The 19,914-nt window shown below is 38.5% G+C and overlaps 2 protein-coding genes across 3 annotated transcripts; one reads left to right on the top strand and one right to left on the bottom strand.

Moving 5' to 3' along the window:
• The first annotated feature begins 336 nt into the window (after positions 1–336).
• On the top strand, positions 337–5,629 carry grsf1 (G-rich RNA sequence binding factor 1). The gene is made up of 10 exons (XM_068310292.1): positions 337–711; positions 1,145–1,391; positions 1,697–1,852; positions 2,931–3,065; positions 3,437–3,575; positions 3,790–3,920; positions 4,178–4,263; positions 4,339–4,474; positions 4,935–4,986; positions 5,263–5,629. Exons 1-10 carry the CDS (start codon positions 508–510, stop codon positions 5,264–5,266), a joined length of 1,290 nt encoding a protein of 429 aa, XP_068166393.1. The 5' UTR covers positions 337–507; the 3' UTR covers positions 5,267–5,629.
• Positions 5,630–6,280: 651 nt separating this feature from the next.
• On the bottom strand, positions 6,281–19,520 carry rufy3 (RUN and FYVE domain containing 3). Of its 2 annotated transcripts, none has more exons than XM_068310291.1 (18): positions 17,073–17,634; positions 14,956–15,129; positions 14,540–14,657; positions 14,115–14,216; positions 13,915–14,038; positions 13,428–13,492; positions 12,843–12,908; positions 12,699–12,768; positions 12,516–12,605; positions 11,943–12,026; positions 11,595–11,762; positions 11,028–11,125; positions 9,795–9,914; positions 8,910–9,033; positions 8,728–8,813; positions 8,611–8,638; positions 8,204–8,281; positions 6,281–7,618 (listed from the first exon to the last, which is right to left on the bottom strand). In XM_068310291.1, the coding sequence occupies exons 1-18, from the start codon at positions 17,248–17,250 to the stop codon at positions 7,475–7,477; spliced, it is 1,917 nt and encodes a 638-aa protein (XP_068166392.1). In that variant the 5' UTR covers positions 17,251–17,634; the 3' UTR covers positions 6,281–7,474. The 2 variants fall into 2 exon arrangements, with proteins under 2 accessions (XP_068166392.1, XP_068166391.1); XM_068310290.1 differs by lacking the exon at positions 17,073–17,634 and adding an exon at positions 18,897–19,520 and having other exon boundaries at positions 6,282–7,618.
• Between the last annotated feature and the right edge of the window lie 394 nt (positions 19,521–19,914).

Below are 19,914 nucleotides of genomic sequence, written 5' to 3'. Positions count from 1 at the left end.
AGAATGCAAATGTTGAGAAAAGTTAAAGCAAAAAGACAATCTTTAACAAAACTTCAGACATTTATCTGAAAAAAAATCCAAGTTTTTTAATATATTGTTATGTTGTCATTGAAAAATAAATATTTTTATTGAAACCGAACAATCCGTGAAAATGGGGAAAAAAAATCTGTTTTATTACATTGTTTCCAATCACATATTTTATTCCTTAAAAAAAATGAAATTTAAATTTAGATTGTGACTATTCTTCAGTTTTGTAATGAGATGTTAACCCTTTAAGTGTAGCGTGTGCTCGCATGACGCACGTGAGTCGTAACGTGACGTTGACAGGAAGTCAATACTGCTTCCTGTTAGCTTGACAGCTAGCGGTACCCTTGGCCGACCCATGTGAATCAGCTCAACCGCGCTCCCTCATACCAGACGGGTAGTGAAGCACACAAAGTAGGAACACAGTCATTCTGTCGTTCCGACAGAAGGACTGTTGTACATAAAATCTAGCGTCCAGCTAAAATGTTCCGTCACCAGTGTCAGTTGTTGCTGCGGCGTTGTGTCGCAGTCACTACACGATCCAGGCCGAGAGACCGCGTGTGGTCGTGCCGGGGTCGGCTCCCTGAACAGCGGGCATGGGCATCAACGAGCCGGACAGTTTATCTGCAGAGGCCTCGTCAGCTTCAGTCAGCACCGAAAGCAAGCCAATACAGCTTCTGTACCAAGGTAGGTCAGGTGTGAGAAGAATTAGCTATTGATAACCGTGATGGATCTTTTACAAGATTTATCTGTGTAAGAGTTCAGCAAATACATTTGACGTAAGCTAGACAATGTCAAAGGTGTTTTGTGTGTGAAGAATCCCCTAAGATCCCTATGATCCAAAACTTTGTCCATACTAAAAACTAAAAAGGCCTTCGGTTTTTTTAAAATAAATATTTTAATGTGTTTGGCATTAAAAAGATGTCAGATAATTGTAATGGATAAACCATTAGCTGCTTGTAGTGGAGCGTGAGTATGAAGTAGTATGAATATAAAAGACTCAAAGACCTTTTTGCATTTATTTTGTTGAAGTATTCCTAATTGATGCAGTTATTATTCCACCAATGGAAATGTGAATGGATTACTACAAAGATTATCTTCAGTGCATGTTGTTTTCCAGGCAGGAGAAACAGATGTGATTGAAGATCCACCAGTGGTCAGTAATCCATCTGATTTGGAAGCAGATCATTCCAATCAGATCAGACCAGAACAGTGGGATCAGGAACTAGAGCAGTATGATCTGGAACCATATCATTACAATCACATCAGTCCAGATCTGGAACCAGAGCAGAAGGAGGTGCACATTGTGCAAGTGAAAGGTTTACCATGGTCATGTTCGGCGGAGGACCTCCTGCAATTTTTCTCAAGTGAGTTTTAAAATTTGGCAAAATTAATAATAATAAAAAACTGAATTATAAAAATGATGTTATTGTCATGTATTTGATAATCACAGATAATTGTAAAATTATTTGTTGTGGCTTAAGTTAATGTTTTTAAAGGAACAGTTTTAAAGTTTACTATTGCTATGTGGCTTTCTGTTAATGGTATATTTGATACTGAAGATCATTAACTGCTAAACATCCTGTCAACTTTATCTGTCAGTAACGTTTGCTGTCCCAATTGTACAGCAACAAAAAGATTTATTTTCTACTGTATTTTTCTTTCCTGTCAGGATGTAAGATCCGTGGCGGGATAAATGGAATCCATTTCATTCTTAACAATCAGGGAAGTCGCTCTGGACGGGCCTTTATCGAGATGAAGCGAAAGGACGACGTCATGAAGGCTCTGGAGATGGACAGACAGTACATTGGTACACGCTATGTCGAAGGTTTGTTTCTTTGTTTATCAGCTGTGGAAGGCTGAACTTCAGAAGCAAATCGATCTCTTTCCAAAAGACATTGTGGCATGTCAGAGCAGGAAAACCAATGGTGTGCATGAGAAAACCAGAGGCATCTGCATTTTATTTGGTTACTTCAGTTCAATGTTCTGCTTCTACATAATATAACACCATCGTAGCATACTGGACGGAGCCATTGTCAAAAATAGCGTCCAGAACTTGCATGCTGACAGTGAGTTCTGTCATCAGAAATAACCAGCATCATGGATTAATAAAATAAGAGGAAACACAACAGCAACTATACTCTGTCACCCTCCAGAGCAAAATGTCATTCATACATTCGCTACTAAATGCAGTCTAAATAAGGTGTTATCTCGCAAAGTTATGGTTTTGGTGTCAGTGTGTTTAAATGAATCCGTTTATACATGCTTGCAGTTTCCCAGGACAGATTTGTTCACATTAGTGCTACACACATTAACCTGTAATTATGCGTAACTTTCAAAATAACCTAATAAGATTTGAGTAAAATAAAATCTGAATTAAAGTGTAAGTCTTTCAAAGTGAAAGTGACAAAATAGAATATTGCATATATTTATTAATTTGGTAAGCAAAAAAATTCAGTTTACCACACATTTTGAGCAGATGTTTGACAGGGGAGCAACAGTGATGTGGACTGAATAGTTGGAGTGCTTTTTTCCAGGACTGGTTGACAATTCTAAATGTAAATCCTGGTTCTGTAAGGATTTCAAATGGGTAGAGAAGCCAAATGCAAATCCTTTGGGGAAAAAGTTTAACATCTCCACCAGCATGAAGCTGGATTAGGGGTACCCTACAGTACCTATGTTTACGATTCTGGTAAAATAATAGCATTTATTAGGATGTAATGATCATATTTATTAGTTGGATTTTAAAACATTTGATTTATTTAATACACATCAGATATTTGTACTTAGAAATACGGCCTTGAAAATCTACAGAGAAATCTTGATGTTTGAGTCAGAAAAGCAAAAATGTGTGTGTTTTTAATGTGTAGGAGCCTATGTGCTCAAGTTCGGTCTTGTGTTTGCAGTGTTTGAGGTGACAGAATGTGATGCTGAAGCCATCCTGAAGAACGTCCCCCAGACTGATTCTCATGACGGGGTCGTTCGCCTCAGAGGGCTCTCCTACAACAACACCGAGGACGACATCATCCACTTTTTTTCAGGTTAACTGCATTTTTTATCTTATTTGAGTATTAGTACTGTAGTTAGTAATGTTATTAAAATACCAATCTGTAAAAAAATTCTGAATGAAAAAATATTCCATAAATGTGGCAAATTAATGCCAATGTTGGGTTTGAAACCTATCTATGTTTAAGGTTGAGATAATTTCTACCCTTTATATGCTGGGGCTGTGAAATTTACGACATTGAATCGTATTCTGGAAGATCATGTAATTCCCTGTCAAGTAAGAAGCAGATCTGGTATATGTAGAAGTCTACTTTTCCTAAATTGAGATAAACCAACCTGAACAAGCTTTATTATATATATTTTTTTGAGTACCAAAGTGAAAACTCAGTGTGTGTGTGTGTTTCAGGTTTGAATATAGCAGAGAACGGGATCACCATCATCACAGATCACTTGGGAAGAAACTCTGGAGTGGGCTTTGTACAATTTTCCAGTCAAGAAGAAGCTGATGAAGCTCTGAAGAGACACAGAGGAGTCATCGGAAGCAGGTGGGAAGTCTGAAAACTAATCCTGAATCAAACATTTCTCTCTCTTCAGAGGAAATGGATAATGCACGCACACACACACACACACGCACACACACACACACACACACACACACACACCCGCACACGCGCACACATTTAAACACCAACAAACTCTTCCTTCAGTTGCTTACAATATGTTATTTCATTGCTCGTCACCTGTTGTGGATGTTTGCAGATACATTGAGGTTTTTCCAAGCAGAAAGGATGAGATTCTTTCTTGGAGGAGGGCGAAACATCCAGCACCTCATGTCAACAGGGCTCCACCTATCAACAGTTTCAGCCACTCACATACTGAACCCATAACTGGTAAGGGCATTTTTGGAACTTTAACTTCTTTTTTTTGGAGCCTCCCACAAAAAGAGCTACTTCTTTTTATATTGTTTTTAAACATGAATAAACAAAGAAAACAATAATTGATATGTCCAACAGCTGTAACGAAATGTAAACATGAATGAAAAAAATGAAAAATCATACATTGACTACACTGATGACGGTATAGAAGTAAATTATTTACTTCTCTGAAAACAAGTGTTCATTCCCGTGTCTGATCTCTGCTCCATCAGGATCCTTTCACAACGTAGCCCTGTCCCCTCATTGGATCCATATGAAAGGACTTCCATTCACGGTGTCGGGAGTCGACATTGTCTCGGTATAAAATAAAAATAAAAATACAGATGCTGCTGGTTACTTTGTGGATTTTTATAATGTGTTTCTTCTCTTGCAGTTTTTCTCTCCTCTAGTTTTGTCTAATATCATGTTTGAATGCAAGCGTAACGGCAAGTTGAACGGGCAGGGAAAGGTTTTCTTCAATAGCCACGAGGATGCCAAAGCTGCAATGTCCAGAGACAGACAGCTTATAGGTGAGGAGGTTTGAGAGCCTTTCAATATTTAATACAGCCCTAGATTTCTTACCGTTCACCTCACCTTGGCCCTTCTGATGTGGATGAGGGTGTGAGTTTTCTAGTTTCATGTCTTCTGTCCAACACTAATAGATCAATAATTGCTATCACAACTATCGGGGGATCCAGTGTTAAGCACTCATTTAATATAAGATGAGTGACAATTAGATACTGTGGAAACATGACAAAGTAAACTATTACAGTACATTTTTATAATAAATCCAGTTCTCCCAGTTTGGGATCATTAAAAGTATATCTAATATATAATCATAAAGCACTTTAAATGCCTGAGACCTAATGTTACAGATCCTTTCACACTTCTGTTATTGTGATGTTTCACAACAAAAAAATTTCAATTGTTGTTGCTTATTTTCCACTGTAAGAGTTTCACTTAATGTATGAACTTTCTTGTAATTTGCAGGAGGGAGGTATATTGAGTTATTCCTGAATTCTGTATCACCATCTGATGGAAGGTGAGAAATTCTAAATTAGATGGTGTTTGTCTTAGCATGGCAAGTATTTTTTACTTGAGGTTGTTTATTTGTAATAAATCTGCAAGATAGATGTGTACATTTCTTAAAATCAGTATAAGCAATTTGTACAAGTAATCCTACAAGCTCAGAATTCCCAGATTGGAATTAATGGTTTCTTCCCTGCTTTTCTTTTGGACTTATTTGGTTTCTGGCTTTCATTTGTAACACGTTACTGAGGTTTAATCTCCTTCTAATTTGTTGTGTGTTCCCCTGCAGGTGAAGACACATCCATTGCCAGACTTGTAGACAGGACCATTTATTTCCAGAATGACTCGTCTGTCAAACAGTAAATACTGTATTAATGTTATTGAAAAATGTCTTCATTGTCTTCTTTAAAAAAAAGAGTGTACTGTATTTCAGTTCAAGATTAGCATTGGCGACTTTTAACATTTAATTATTAATTTTAGTCCATCATTTATCAGAAAAGATAATGTCGTCTCACAATATGATCACAATTACTGTAGTCAAAGATGAGCATTTAAAAAGAATCAACATTTTAATGAAGCAGAAATAACAAAATGTATGTAACTGAATGTGTTGACATTATTCCTGAATCAGAAGCTTTAACTTGACATTTTTTTACATTACTGTATTGTGAAATAAACTTATCAGAATATAAGAAACCTTTGTTATAAAACAGATGGGATGGACACAGGTTTGTGAAGTCAGACACTGAAGTTGGATGAGAAGCCCCGATTCATCCCAAAGGTGTTCTATAGACTGGAGGTCAGGACTAGTGCAGTCATGTTGGAACGGGGAGGGGTAAACTCCAACCTACTGTACTCATCTTCACAAAATTGACAGCAAGAAATTGTCTAAAACTCACACTTACTATCCCATTCGGTGTGTTCCCAATTGCTTCCACTTTGTTGAAGTACTACCAACAGTTGACTGGGGAATATTTAGTAGTATTTTTATTTTTTATATAATAATCTCAGAGGTTGTTTCGAAGGTGTGATTTTTTTTTTTTGTGTGGTTGATTAGTGTTAAAATACCTGTCTGAGAAGACTGTCTTGACACTGAAATGTGGTTTACAGTGACAAATTCTTATATACAGTATACAAAGTATGCTTCAGTGCCGACACAAAATAATTCAGAGGAGTAAATTACATACTTTATTCTTCAGATGGATTTAAAGATTGTCTGAAGTTAAAGACCTGTGGCCGACAGAATGTTGGTGAAATAAAATCAAGGTTTAATAATCCAGTCACACACCAGTAACATTTAATAAAATGTTTATTGATCCAAGAAGCATTTTCATCCGTGTTGATTAGCTTCAATGCTACTAAATGTTTAGCTGTGTTTATAGTACTGTACTCCTAATTATTCTTCATGTAAATCATGAAACCATAAAACGTGTTGTATAGATGCGAAGGTATACCCACTTCAAACCAGCCAAGTATTTAAAAACACCAGACATTACAATACAGAAAAGTATCTGAGATATCCAGAGTTGGAACAAGGATCTGAGTGTTTGTAGAGTTTATAATTTAACTGCCGCCTTGATATATCAGCGTCTGGTGTGAAAACATAGTAAATGCCAACAAGAGAGAAGTAAATACACCCAGCATATTCAGCTAATCAAACTTAGAGAAATCCTCTTCCAGCTGGATTGTGAACATGGAGCTTTGACCAGTTACATCAGTATAATAGTCATTTGGTTTTTTGAGATGGTAACAACTCATTAAAGACGAGCCATACATTCTGCAGTTCCTCAAGTACACCTAACTAAGCATTACTGGTGCATATAAAGTATATTGAAGACATTTCAACAAGTTTTAGTGTGTAAGACTAGAAAGTATTTCCCAATCTACCATAAAATGTTTACCGTATTATACCGTATGGTATTTGGTCAAAAATGTGATGTTTGTCAGAAATGCCATGAATTGGATGTCACCGACAACCAAAATCTGAAATTTTATGCTTTGAGAGCCATTACAAAAACTTTCATTCTTCAAACGTTTAGATTAAAATTACAGAATCATAACAAAAAAATACATCCAGTTTTTGCATTTCCATCTTAAAAAACTGAGATCACAATATAGTCAGTTGAATTTTCAATAATCCACTCAGCGGACATCGTGGAAGCCGAATGTTTAACTTCTCGAGCTGATTCTAGTGTCATTTCCAGTTTTTTGTGTGTTTTTTTTACTAAAATGAACTTAGAAGCATAACACATAATTAAAGCCAGAAAAGAAGTTTTGGCAACACTGAAAGTCTGAATCCAATCAGTTCTCAATGGCACATTGTTTGTTTGGATCTTACTACTTAAAGCAAGTCAATTATTGCAACTTTAGAATTCACAAAGACTTAAAACGGCTCAAGCCATGAAGTCAAAAAGTGCCTTTTTGCAGTGCTGGTTGTACGAGCCGGTGTCCCTGGTTTTCTGACGTCTGATCAGTGTATTCCACTAAAACGTTAATTTGCTTCATGGGGGTGTTGAAGCGTATTGCTGCAGTAACAGAGAGAAGCAGGGAGTACACACAGTCTCTGGGAGGATGGACGAAGGTAAAGGCAACTCGTTGCGCACACAACTGTCACAGAAAACCCCAAGACAGTTCTTGCATTGTTTCTGCAGAAAAAACAAGCACAGAAAATCATCCTTAAATATTTCACACCAAGAGGCTGGCTTATCTGCTTACAAGATTAGAAAATGTTTTGTTCATTAAGTCTTAAGAAAAATAACTCAAATCAGGATTGTGGCCATTTTTTGCTGAACCCATGCTACAATAAAAAAATTTTTAATATAAGATTTAACTTTCTACTGGATAACTTTTTTTTAAAACAAATTTAAAGTAGTCATTAAACTAGTCAGCGTCTTCATTAACAAAAACCAAGATTATAATTCATCTGGAGCAGACAATGACTAATTCAAGCTTTCATTAACTTTTTGGTTAATTTACAGTGTGACATTTTACTTTGGACCAAAATATTTGCTGCCATGATGGATGATGAAGGGCTTAAATCCTGGGAGGAGAGGTGGTGTCTAATCTTCATTTGATAATGGAACACCATTTGTGTTTTTTGTAAAAACATCTCAAAGTAGAGACTGGAACACTCCCAACACCCTCTTCTAATTTTTAGTGGAATTATATTTTCTAAATGAGTCACAAGGAGCCGACTCAGCTCAGTTCAGAATAATATCCCATCCTCATACCTTCGTCTTCAGGAGAGAGTCGTTGTCCTCACACATTGAACAGATGGAAGGCTGACTGATCTCCACGTATGACTCAGACTGCAAAGACATTTTTTCACCATTAATTTTATGAATTATGTGATTTTTGACAATGGTTAATAAGTGTGTCTGCAATTACTTAATTTAACCCACCCAACCCTTAACCCTCATTTAATTTATAGAAATACTCAGATGGTTTTTTCCTAATGTGTTGGGCTTCATTTCTTAACCAAATCAAATAATAAAGTGACCTATGCTAACATGCAGCACGGTGGCGCAGTGGGTACCGCTGTCGCTGCACAACAAGGAGGTTCAGGTGTTGATGATGAATGAATGAGTGAATCTATTATAACATTATTAAACATTTTATGTTTGATCTTAGACCTCACCTGTTCGTCCTCACACTGCGACAGAGACCTTAGTGGGGGGAGACAAATAGACACACATTAAAGAACAACAATCCTGAAATGATTTCATCTGGACAAAAAGTTTGTGAAACTACTTACAGGCTGGAGCTCAGGCTGGTTTTGTCCTCCGCTCCTAGGGGTGAATGGTCATCTTCCCTTTTGTTTGATGGCGATGCTGAAAGACTCTGTTGATGAAATGTGTGCAGGTTATGTGAGGTCATAGGAGACGGCTGTGTTAAAAAAATAAATCTTTCATTGAACATGTTTGACGGCAGATTTACATTTGGCTTATTCTCTTGGTGTCGACCCGCCCTCTGAGGATCGCCCTGCTGTCTGTACGTTACGCTGAAATGATGCTCACTCCTCCTTGCTCGCTCCTTACGCAGCTCCAGCTCCAGATGAGACCTAAACGCAAGTTTAAAACATAATAACATAATAATAAACCTTCATGTGAATAAATATAATTTAAAGGCAAAGACATGCAAAATAAAAATCAACTTTTCCATCTTTAGAATATTCAAAACACACAAAAAAACAAGACAGTTTTTTTTTTTAAATTAATCAAACTGTTTCAAATAACAAAGACTTAGAATTATAATACCAGTGCATTTGATGATGCACTTTACATGTATATCTCTGGCTGAAATGTTTTGAAATACACTGGATCACTTCATCAAACAAAAACAGATGGAGGGTTGTTCCTTCAGTCGGGTTAAAGTAAATATAAAATAGAGTCTCTGTTTTCAGAATTATTATCAGTATTAGTGTAACTACAGCATTATGTTTCTGGGGACAAATGTCTCCAGTGGCTAAAGTTATAGCGTAATGAAGGTTCTTTTAATACTCTTGCAAAAAAGCCCCCAATCCGCTGCTTTCAGTATCACAGGAAAAAGGCAGAACGGAAGTGTTGCTCACTGATGCTTTCGTTTTAGAAGAAAAAAAAAAAAGATACATCCAGCGATATTTAGTACACCAAACAAAGTTTTTTTCTCATGAGATTCACATGATAATAATAAAGCTTTGAACACCACCCCCCCCCCAGAATATGTTTAAAGTATAAACTGTCTGAAGCATTGTGAACTAAAAAACAAAATCCAGGTTTCTACATCCCGACCTAAATGAAGGTGTTGTCGGTTTACCAGCCTTAACCATTCATTCACTCTTACCTGTGTTTCCTCAGCTGGGTCACCTCGTCCTGCAGACTCTCAATTTTGTCTCCAAAGTCCTGTTTGAAGAGCCGGTTGGCCTCCAAAGCCAGATCGCGCTCTCTCTCAGCTTGTTTGCATCTGGTTTGGGGAGGGTGTGTGTGTAAACTTACGGTACACAATGAAAACGTAATGAAAAACAGAAACAAGTTGGGAAAGGGATGCAAATGAGACTGAATAAAAAAACCCAAAACTGAATAAAAAACAAAACCCAAAAATAAGAGAAGGATCAGGTGTCTGAGGACAGGAGCTTGAGGAGGACAACAGGGAAACTTAAGCCAAAGACGATGAAGCAGGCTGTGTTTGTTTAATGTTTTATTAACCTAATGGTTACTACAGTTTACACCAATGTTATGTTCACATACAATTCAAAACTAAGAAGTTGGTTTTGCTCTTTCCTTGTTACTTTACCTTGCTCTCATTTAGCCTACACTAGATCTTAAATCACCAGATGACATCAGTCCCTCGCATTAATTCATATCCTATGTATTTTATTCTATCAGTCTCTGTTTGTGGAAAATGTTGAAGCGCCCATTCTGGTAGGAGTCAAATTCTTTGGAACAATATTTCAGCAAGTCCACGCCCTCCCAAACAACCTGGATGCTTTCATTAACCCTTCAGTCTATCAAACGTTAAGACTGTCCACAGAGACGCTTCTGATGTCTACTCATGTTAATTGCACCAGAAAGCATTAGTTGGCCATCAGTTAGAAATGTCCACCAAACAAAAGTAGAAATCTGATGTGGCAAATGTATCTGCCAGGAAACACAAGTATTATGGGCTGCTAAAACGACTGATTGAATCCACGCTACCCAAAGCCGATGCTGGAGAATCACCGCATGTGGTTGTGGGAAATTGGTTTTATTTTCAACAACAAAGGAGCATCGTACAGAAAAGATAACGTCCTAGTTTGATTATTTCTAGATTAGGCAGGGTTGAATGTGGTATTCAGGTTTATCAAAGATAGAAGCTACTCCTGCAGCTGCAGCAGCTTCCCTGCTGCTGAGTTCAGGTTTCTGGCTTGCTTCACCAAATGTTTCTCACTAATTAAATTATTAGAAAAATAAATGAAATGAAAAGAATACAGACAATGACGGTGGAGAGGGGAAAACAAGACAATGAAAGTTTTTTTATAGGTATATGATGTAGCAATAACTCCCGACTCCTGTGGTGACTGTGGAGAAGTGTCCTCACCTGGTCTCCATCTGTTTGACAGTTCCTGTCATCTGGTTTATCTTGTCCTCCAGGCGAGCGATGGCGTCACCCTTCTGTTTAGAGCTGGCATCAGCACTCTGAGGAGGAGCGGGAACTATTTTAGTCAACTGAAAGCAAAACTAACAGTTGTCTGTAAAAAAGTTAACCGGAGATTTGTCAACTTTTTCAGTTGTAAAATGAGTGCTGCTGGTGTTTCTTATTTTTCCCCATGGACTTAGATACCTGTAAGCTAGAGTCTGTATTTGATTTGAAAAAATAAGTCATAGTTGAAACAATTTGTTAATATAAATTACATTTTAGTAAATCTTTCACGTATAATTCACATCAGGTCCATGTCTGATATAGATCAGATTAACTGAAGGATGAACTTCGGCCACAGTTGTGATTAGGATAAAAATGACCAAAACACAGGCTAGAATGAACTTGAAATAAGAGGATTGCATTTTGAAGGTCTGTGTTGTAAAGCAGACACACCAGCCAGTGATAAGGTGGTCATCATGTTGCAGACATGAGGACTTGTCGGTGGGAGAAGAGACGCCTCCTTACCTGTGACTTGTGGCTGAGCTGTTGGTTGATGACACGAAGGTCTTCCAGCTGCTGTCGAAGTTCAACCAGGGCGTCCTGCTTCTCACAGATGTCTTTTTCCAGCATCTTCATGGACAGCTCCATCTCTTGCTTCATCCCGATCTGCACCTCCAGCTCCTTCTCCACATCCTGCTCATAGAAAAACTTTATCATGGGATGCAAACTTCAGAGGAGCGCTGACATTATATTAATGGACACGCACACCTATCAATATGGTATTTTTAAGCACTTATAAATAACGTCTATAAATAACTCCTAGAATTACGGTATTATTTAAAAGTAGAAGGAAAAAAAGAACATAAAACACACCAATCGAAGCAAAGTCTCCTCTTTGAGCTGCTTGCGAGTTTCACCCAGTGCCTGTCCGTCTAGTGCTGAGTCACTTCTTATTGCCTGGAGGAAAGAAAGAAGAAGAAAATGAAAGAAATTTTTATCTCCCATCCAAATGTATATTGTACATATTTTTCTGACTATATTCAGGTTCTACTGTTGAGAAATCTGCTAAAATGTATAAAATGTGGGCTTTATACAGGTATGTGTAGCTGCCTCTTTGGCCTCTGGTCTGTGAAAAAAGGGATTCTTATTTACAATGAGACTTCCTGCTAAAACGAAATTAAATAATTTAAAGATTAAGATCCCGGAAAATGTTTTGTCAGACTGTGGAAAAATACACACAAAACAAACAACAGAGTAACAGACTAAATAAGAGATGAACATACATATATGTACAGAGTGGGCTATACTGTAAAAGCTAAACCTTTTTCTATTAAACTCCCTGCACAGAGATTTTGGATTTACAGTCTTGGACAACATTTTGGAAGAAAAAGATATAGTTTATTTCTGTGTCAAAGAGAAAAAAACAACAACTGAGAATGCGTTCACCTTCCTGGATTCCAGCTGGTATGAGCTCTCCTCCTTCACTCTCTCAACATCTTCTTGTAAAGTGATGATCCTGTTGTTTGCCACAGCAAGCTGTGGAGGGCAAGAGTGGAAAAAGGGAGGCCAAGGACATATTAGATTTAAGTGAGGCTCCATCTATGTAGCTGAGCTCTGAATGACCCTCACCTCTTCTGTTAGCTTTGTGTTGGACTTTTCCAGAGCATCTACTTTGGCCTGCAGGTTGTTTACTGATGCACTACCCACACAAACATGGCATTAGTTAGTTAACTCAACAAGGCGAGAAGACTGAACACAGTCACTCCAACGAACCTTAAATGTCTGTTGAGCTCCTCCACGTAATTCTTTTGATCGAGAATAGCTGTGATCTGACCGTCTCTGAAGGACCAGAGAAAAGGACACTCAAATTATTTTTGAAAGCCATGCTATAGTTCCATAAACTGACGCCATTGCAGTGACAAAATTCCTACTTGCTATAAAAATAAATGGCTATAAAATTGTCAGAAAGACTTTCATGCTATTTTCTAGTGTTGTAATTTTTATGGCATCCATGACAAATTTGAAGTCAAAATGATTTTTATCAGGTTTAACAGCAATTAAAAACATGATTATGCTAAATTTGAAGTAAAAACAAAACACAGTAATTTTGAGGAACTTAAGATTTAATATCTTTGGATTTTCTGATAAAATAATACACTGAATGAAAACACTTTATGAAACACTTTTGAAAATTAGCTTCTGGTGGTTTTTAAACCAAATTAATTAACTACCAAATTTATGAAAGAAAGGAAAAAGAATACATATTCCCACCTGCCGAAGAGCAACGCCACTGACTTTACTGAAGCTCCTGGATATAAACAAGGATCACTGAGGGTAAGGACAGGAAGAGATACTCACCCCTCTACACTCTTACTACTGTGTCCACCATCTTTGAGGTACATTGAAAAATCAATCACTCCAACCTGCAGAAGTAATCGAACAAGAAGCTAATCAAGTCAAGCCATTCTACAAACTCAATGTCAGACCAAGGAAAGTTGCAACAATAACACGACTACATGTTGCTTCTGGAAAATCCCCATTAAATGTGTACACTTCAATATTAATACAAGTTTATCAGTCTTGTACTACCACTACTGCAGACTTTCAACCTCTTGTTTTTGCTTGAATATTAGGTTTACTGATTTGATTTAAACTCAAACACTAGGCGATGACTCCACAATAGTTTCCTATTATAAAAAAGAAAAGCTCAAAATCCATTAAAACCCTTACTTGAATAATGCTGAATAAACTTGGGCATACCGCCTCCCTTACTTACAAAAACATCACAACTGTTTAAGAACATAAAAGTAAGAATTTTCCACATGTGAAGTAAAAGCAGAAGTACCTGTGAGTCGAGATCCTCTCCTTTCATGCACAGATTGGCATCAATCACGTTTAGCCCAACAAGCAGCCCAGCAATGACGGCGCCCTCTTCCTCCATCATCAACGCATTTGGCTCATAGAATTCACTGCAGAGGCCAGCCTGAGTTAGAGAAACTGACTTTCAATGTCACCGAGTCCCGACACTGTATGGCAGAAACTCACCTGAGCAGGTCCTTTCTGTTGATGATGGTCTTCATGTAGTCCGACAGTTTCTTCTGCATCAACGCCAGTCGTAACCAGGCACGACCTCTTCCTAGAGGAGTTCTGGAATTAAACAAGAGATGAGGTAAAAAAACCCACAAGTACAGTAACTTCAGGCGAAAGGAATCGCTCTTGCAATCCGATCAATTCATGGAAAGGCTTTGTGTACGGCTATGTAAAGCACACTGACGTAAAAAATTTCTGTTATTAGATTACATTTGATTAGATTTTACTGTCATTGCACATGTCACAGGTACAAAACAACAAAATCTGCATATTGCATCTAACCAGAAGTGATTAAATAAGTATAAATAGTATACACATTCTAATATACACAATGATGGGCTAAATTTGGTCTTTTTCAGGGATCAACAGATCAGACTCACTTTAGGCCCGGCAGGTCTTTTACACTGGCAGTGATCTCCCCTGCCTCAGGTGTCAGCTTCTCAACAAGCTCCAGCGCCCCCCAGAACGACTTGTTCTGCCCCAGGAAGGTCTTCTTGGCTGATTGAGAGAAGAAATATATTCATTTAAAGGAATATCGTTACTAAATGAGAGCCAACAGCAATACTTGTTAAATAAGTTGTTATTTTCTATTTTCATCCCTTTTTATTGATCTGTTAAATTACAAAAAATCCTCAAAATGAAAAATCTATTACTTAGATCTTATTATTCAGTGTCAGAAATGTACTAAAACTTTTATACAGCATAACATTTCCATTTTCAACCTGTACAGATTAACAATATCCTTCAAGATCCTGCAGTTTTGAATACACAACAGTGTGACGTAATCTTGGCATACTTTTCAGTCCATGTTTCAGACAGTGCTCCATCACAACAAAGAACTGCTGGAGAGGTGCATAATCAGAGTCAAGCGTGCGCCCGAGGTTGAGAGCAGACTCGATCAGTCCCTTGATGCTCAGTTTGGCCATGTTCATCAGGTTCAGCCTTTCAATCGCGATGGGATCTTTGGGATCTAAAACAGACAAACAAAAACACAGAAAAGAGTCCTCAGAGTCCTTGTAATGACACACGAACATTATGGTTTAACAGCAGGAATAATTCAAGCACTAAATTTACCTCAAAAGGAGGTTTGTTTTAACTTGAAAAAAATGAGACAAAAAAAACCTAAAATGAATTAAAATGATTTATTCTGCTAGAGAAACCTAAAACAGACCAAATGAAACACATTTTAACTATGAACTTATAACAAAGGAAAGCTTGGAAACTGAAAAGGTTACAATTAGGAATACATAGCTTTGTCTAATAAATTAAGCAATTAATAGTTGAAATGATGAATCAATACTTCTATGCCTGCTCCATCTTTTATGTTAGTAGTTAAGAGAGGCTGAGAGGGTTTTAGCAGATGGGTTTGAGAGGGTCATGCTCCTTGTTTACATTATTAATGCATCCTTGCATTTGTTTGTACTTCAGGTGAGTGAGAAAATAAAACAAGTGAAAACTAAAGAAAATTAACAAACAGGCTGTTTGCTCAACTGGTTAGAGCACGGTGCTAATAACACCAAGGTTGTAGGCTCAATCCTTGTATGGACCGGACTGACTTCTTAGGGCGGCTGTTGTTTATGTAGTAACCATGTCGTCCACTTATCACAGGGTAAGCAGTCTGTATTTTGAATCTCAAGACATTTAATCCAAACTTGCTCCCCACTGCGTCTCAGGAACAGGTCAGACACAGAGAAAAATATCCCCTCTATGAGATCAAATAACAAAAACAAAAAAAAAGATGGGGGATATAAGAGATGTACAGATTTAGAAGACACAGGGTGGATTGCACAAACATGACAGCTTCACATCTGAAGTATACGAGCACTGGTTAAAACAACATAGTACAGTATAAAGTACTGGCAATATCAGACCTAACACAATGGTATAGCCAGTAAAAAGATAGACGGGATCAGATGCATTATTTAAGTTAAATGTGATATAAAACCAGTATGATTTTTTTTTAAAAATTCTAATGTGGTTTCATTTAATTTCTGATTGTTTTGAATTTATTAAAACTTTCCATGATGACTAAAAGGTAAAGAAAACACATTAAGACAGTCAGATTCTAGCAAGGCAGCAACCAAGAACCCCCCATACTACACAAAAACTAAATGATAAAAACCAATGTGTGTATGTGTGTGTGCTAGAGAGAGAAAATGAAATTGCAAAATATGCTAGATTTGCGCAAAAACAAAGATCTTGCAAATAACTGAAAATAGCAGTATAAATGTATTCAAATAATAAATGCTGCACAAAGTATGAAATATTGGATGTTACAAATGATTCTCCCATTGGCTGCGTCCCATTCCCTGGAAAAGCACAACCTGCCAATCCATGTGCTTTTTACTAGGAGAAAGTGTTTCATCAGATGAGGAAGACTTAAATTTTACAGGACAGCAAATATTTACTTTGAAAATCAAAACCGTAAAACTGAAGCACGCAGGGAAACACAAATCTCTTCTAAATAAATCACCAACTCATTTCCAGATATAAATATTCTGATTTCAGACACTTCCTGTTTCCCTGCAGCTCCATGAGAGTAACAAAATGTAAATCAACAGCAGAACTGTTTCCTCTGTGCCACAGTTATTTTTCCTTAAGATTATAAAAAAAGAAAACACATTATCTTGATAATTCTTGATAATCTGAATTTACTGGAAGCCATGCGATGCTCGAAAACAAAACAACTTCCTGATTGTTTTGTTGCCTGGGCCTGTCTTATTTCCAAGTTAAGCCACCCTTCTACGTGACTCTCACACGTCTCCTCTGATCATGACACGACTGAAATGAGACACACTACCACAATCCACTACATGTAATGCACAGTGTCTGTGGACTCTGTGCCTCACCACGCCCTAACAGAGATCAATTTGTGCCTACAAACCTGGATGCTGAGCTAATCTCTCACATTACCTTCATGTGCCGGCTCTGGGTCTGGGGTGAGGGAGATGTCGTTGAGTTCGCGAAGGCAAAGCCACTCGCCATCGACAGAAACACGAAAGTTGCAAAGATAAATGGTCTCCCGAGCTGCCTGGGTGATCTTGTCAGTGGTGGGTGTCGGTGTTTCGCTCTGAGGCGTCAGATCAGACATGATGACTCAGCTGATGTGAGGCCAAACCAACACCACCGATGGAAAGAGTACAGTAGCTTTTGTACCAGTAAAAGGTCCCCAAAAATTCACAGTTGGACAGAACAGGAAATCAGAGGACGACAAGAGCATCAGAACCAGAACCAGAAGGGCCCACAGCAGATTTCAGCAGGTGTTTGAAAGGGAGATGCTTTTCCTCCTCTCTATGTCTGCATCCTCCTCTCCTCCTTGTTACAATGCTATTCTGGAGAACGGCTACCCTGGCCCCTCCACCTACTCCTACTCAACCTTTATATCCTTCCTTTGTGCAGACCGGGGATTTAAAATTCAAGAGAGGACCCTCCTGAAAAAACACACAGATCGGCTTCGCCCCAGTTCCCTGATTGGACTGCCTGTGCACTGCAGTGAATGCACTGGGTGGGTGTTGACCAAGATGGCTGACAGCAGTGCCGAGTAAGGCAACACAGAGTCACGTGAGCAGATGGTGCATGCGTAAAAAAAGTGTGTGTGTGTGTGTGTGTGTGTGTGTGTGTGTGTGTGTGTGTTGGGGGAGTGAAGACTCAGGCAATGCTAATGATGAAGTAAAGGACTCATTAGTCTCTCAATCTCAAAACATCAGCAGCAGTGAGCAACAAAATATCCAGGATCTAGATTTTGATCATATAGTTTTATTTAGGTTCCAGCAGAATAATTAAGAAAATCAAGCAACCTTTGGAGCCATCAGTATAAGATTGTCTATAGTCTACCCGCTAGAAAAACCTCTTTGATAACTGACTAACAAAACCCTTTCCACATAACATGAAAATGACATGCAAATGGAAAACGTGTCTTTGAGATAATTGTTCCCTTTTCACGTTTTTTTTTAATAAGTCAACAGACAATACCAGACATTTCCCATTATCAGTCTGATAATTCAGACTGATAATGGGAAAACAATTGTGAAAACACATTCACTTCCCAAAGTCAAAGATAACACTGAAAATAGTTTGATCTGAACAATACCTCACACATAAATAGATTCGGTCAACGTGTGTGTCAGTGTGTGTGTGTGTGTGTGTGTGTGTGTGTGTGTGTGTGTGTGTGTGTGTGTGTGTGTGTGTGTGTGTGTGTGTGTGACATGAGTGATCGTAGGTTTATAGCCAGCAGCATTGTTGATCTCCTCATACCTCATCCTGTTCTCATGCTTTTCTTCTACTTATGTGATGAAACAATAAAATCACAGAGGAAACTTTCTACTTTCAGCGTAATTAGGCTAATTTTAATTTGCGTGTGAAACCATGGCAACAAAAGTTCAAGTTATGACGTTTAGAAGGGTTTGGTCTGTTTAGCAGCAATGTTAGCTCAGTGTTAGCTATTGTTAAACATCACGTGACCGGAAACACAACACTAACGAAGGGAGGTGCGCAACTAGTTGATATTAGTTATCTGTTCCATAATAAGCACATAAACTTGTAAGTTTCATGCTAAAGTGTTTTCGGCATTCTTACAAATAAAGTAGAAGTTGAACATTAACCTACGATCAAGGTCATGTTACATTTAATCATTTTGAGTCACTAACAAGCTAACAACAACTCACACTACAGGTAATTTATGAGTTGTTCAAGAAGCTGACTAGTTAACTTAGTGACCAGGAGTTCGTTAACACTTACTGCGGCGCTTTGACTCAATTCTTTCAATCCTGAAGTCATACTGTCGAAGAGAGGGAGTCGGCGACACAGGCTTCCCATATCTCAAGTTTGATGAGTTCAACGCCTCCTTAAAGTAAATCACCGAAGTGGGAGAAAGAGTCTCATCCGGACTGTCAACGTGTCCGTTTTCATCTGAAGAATTTTGTCTCTGGGAGCCTGAAAACCCAGCAGATGATGGTAGAGCTGTGGGTCCAGGAGGACTCGCCCGCTCCGCCATCCTCCAGATTAAACGGTGTTTTTTTCCATGTGACAAGCGGGAGGCTGTCAGTCAGCAGACAGCTAGCGACATGCGTCCAGCTACAGCAGCAGTGGAAACCCGAATCAAACCAAACGACAGACCAGCTAGTTTACTCCTAAATGTTTCCACTAATCACTTCGCTACTCGTCGTGCTCGCCACCGCCAAACGTTGTCCCGGAAATAGCTATACGTTAGCATTTTGGGTCATATTTTTAGCCAATTCCGCGAGAGTTTTTACGCCGTCAGCGGTTTCCCAGTCGGTACCCATGATAACCGGACTGTTCACGTGAACGGAGATGAGCGGTGGACCGAGGTAATTCCCATCATTCATTGCGGCAGCACTCCCGACTGGGAGGAACACGTCATCGCGTGACGCTTTCTTGCGATCCTGCAGGTAAACCGGAAGAATAAAGTTTGGGCTAAAAGATTCGGCTACGTGTGGAGGTTAGTGCAGTCAGAGGGTAGTTATCAAATCTAGGGATTTTGCAATTACACTACAAGAGCTGTGTGATGGACACTGCAAAACAAATGCATAAACACATAGATATAATAGAGATAGATACTGTAGTTTAACCTCCTCAGGTAATGAGTTCCACTCACTGGCGCTCCTCACTGACCAGGCCGACTACCTGAACGGGCTCCTGCGCAGAGGAGTGAAACAGCGACCTCTGACAGTGACACGCTCAGAGCTGTTTGTTTGGCTGATGAACTCTGCCAGAGGGTCTGGAGCCAAATCATGCA

Source organism: Antennarius striatus, chromosome 3 (genome assembly GCF_040054535.1).
Source record: "Antennarius striatus isolate MH-2024 chromosome 3, ASM4005453v1, whole genome shotgun sequence".
NCBI classification, from domain to species: Eukaryota; Metazoa; Chordata; class Actinopteri; order Lophiiformes; family Antennariidae; genus Antennarius; species Antennarius striatus.
Note: the sequence above shows the minus strand (reverse complement) of the source record. Positions and strands in the feature narration are given on the sequence as shown.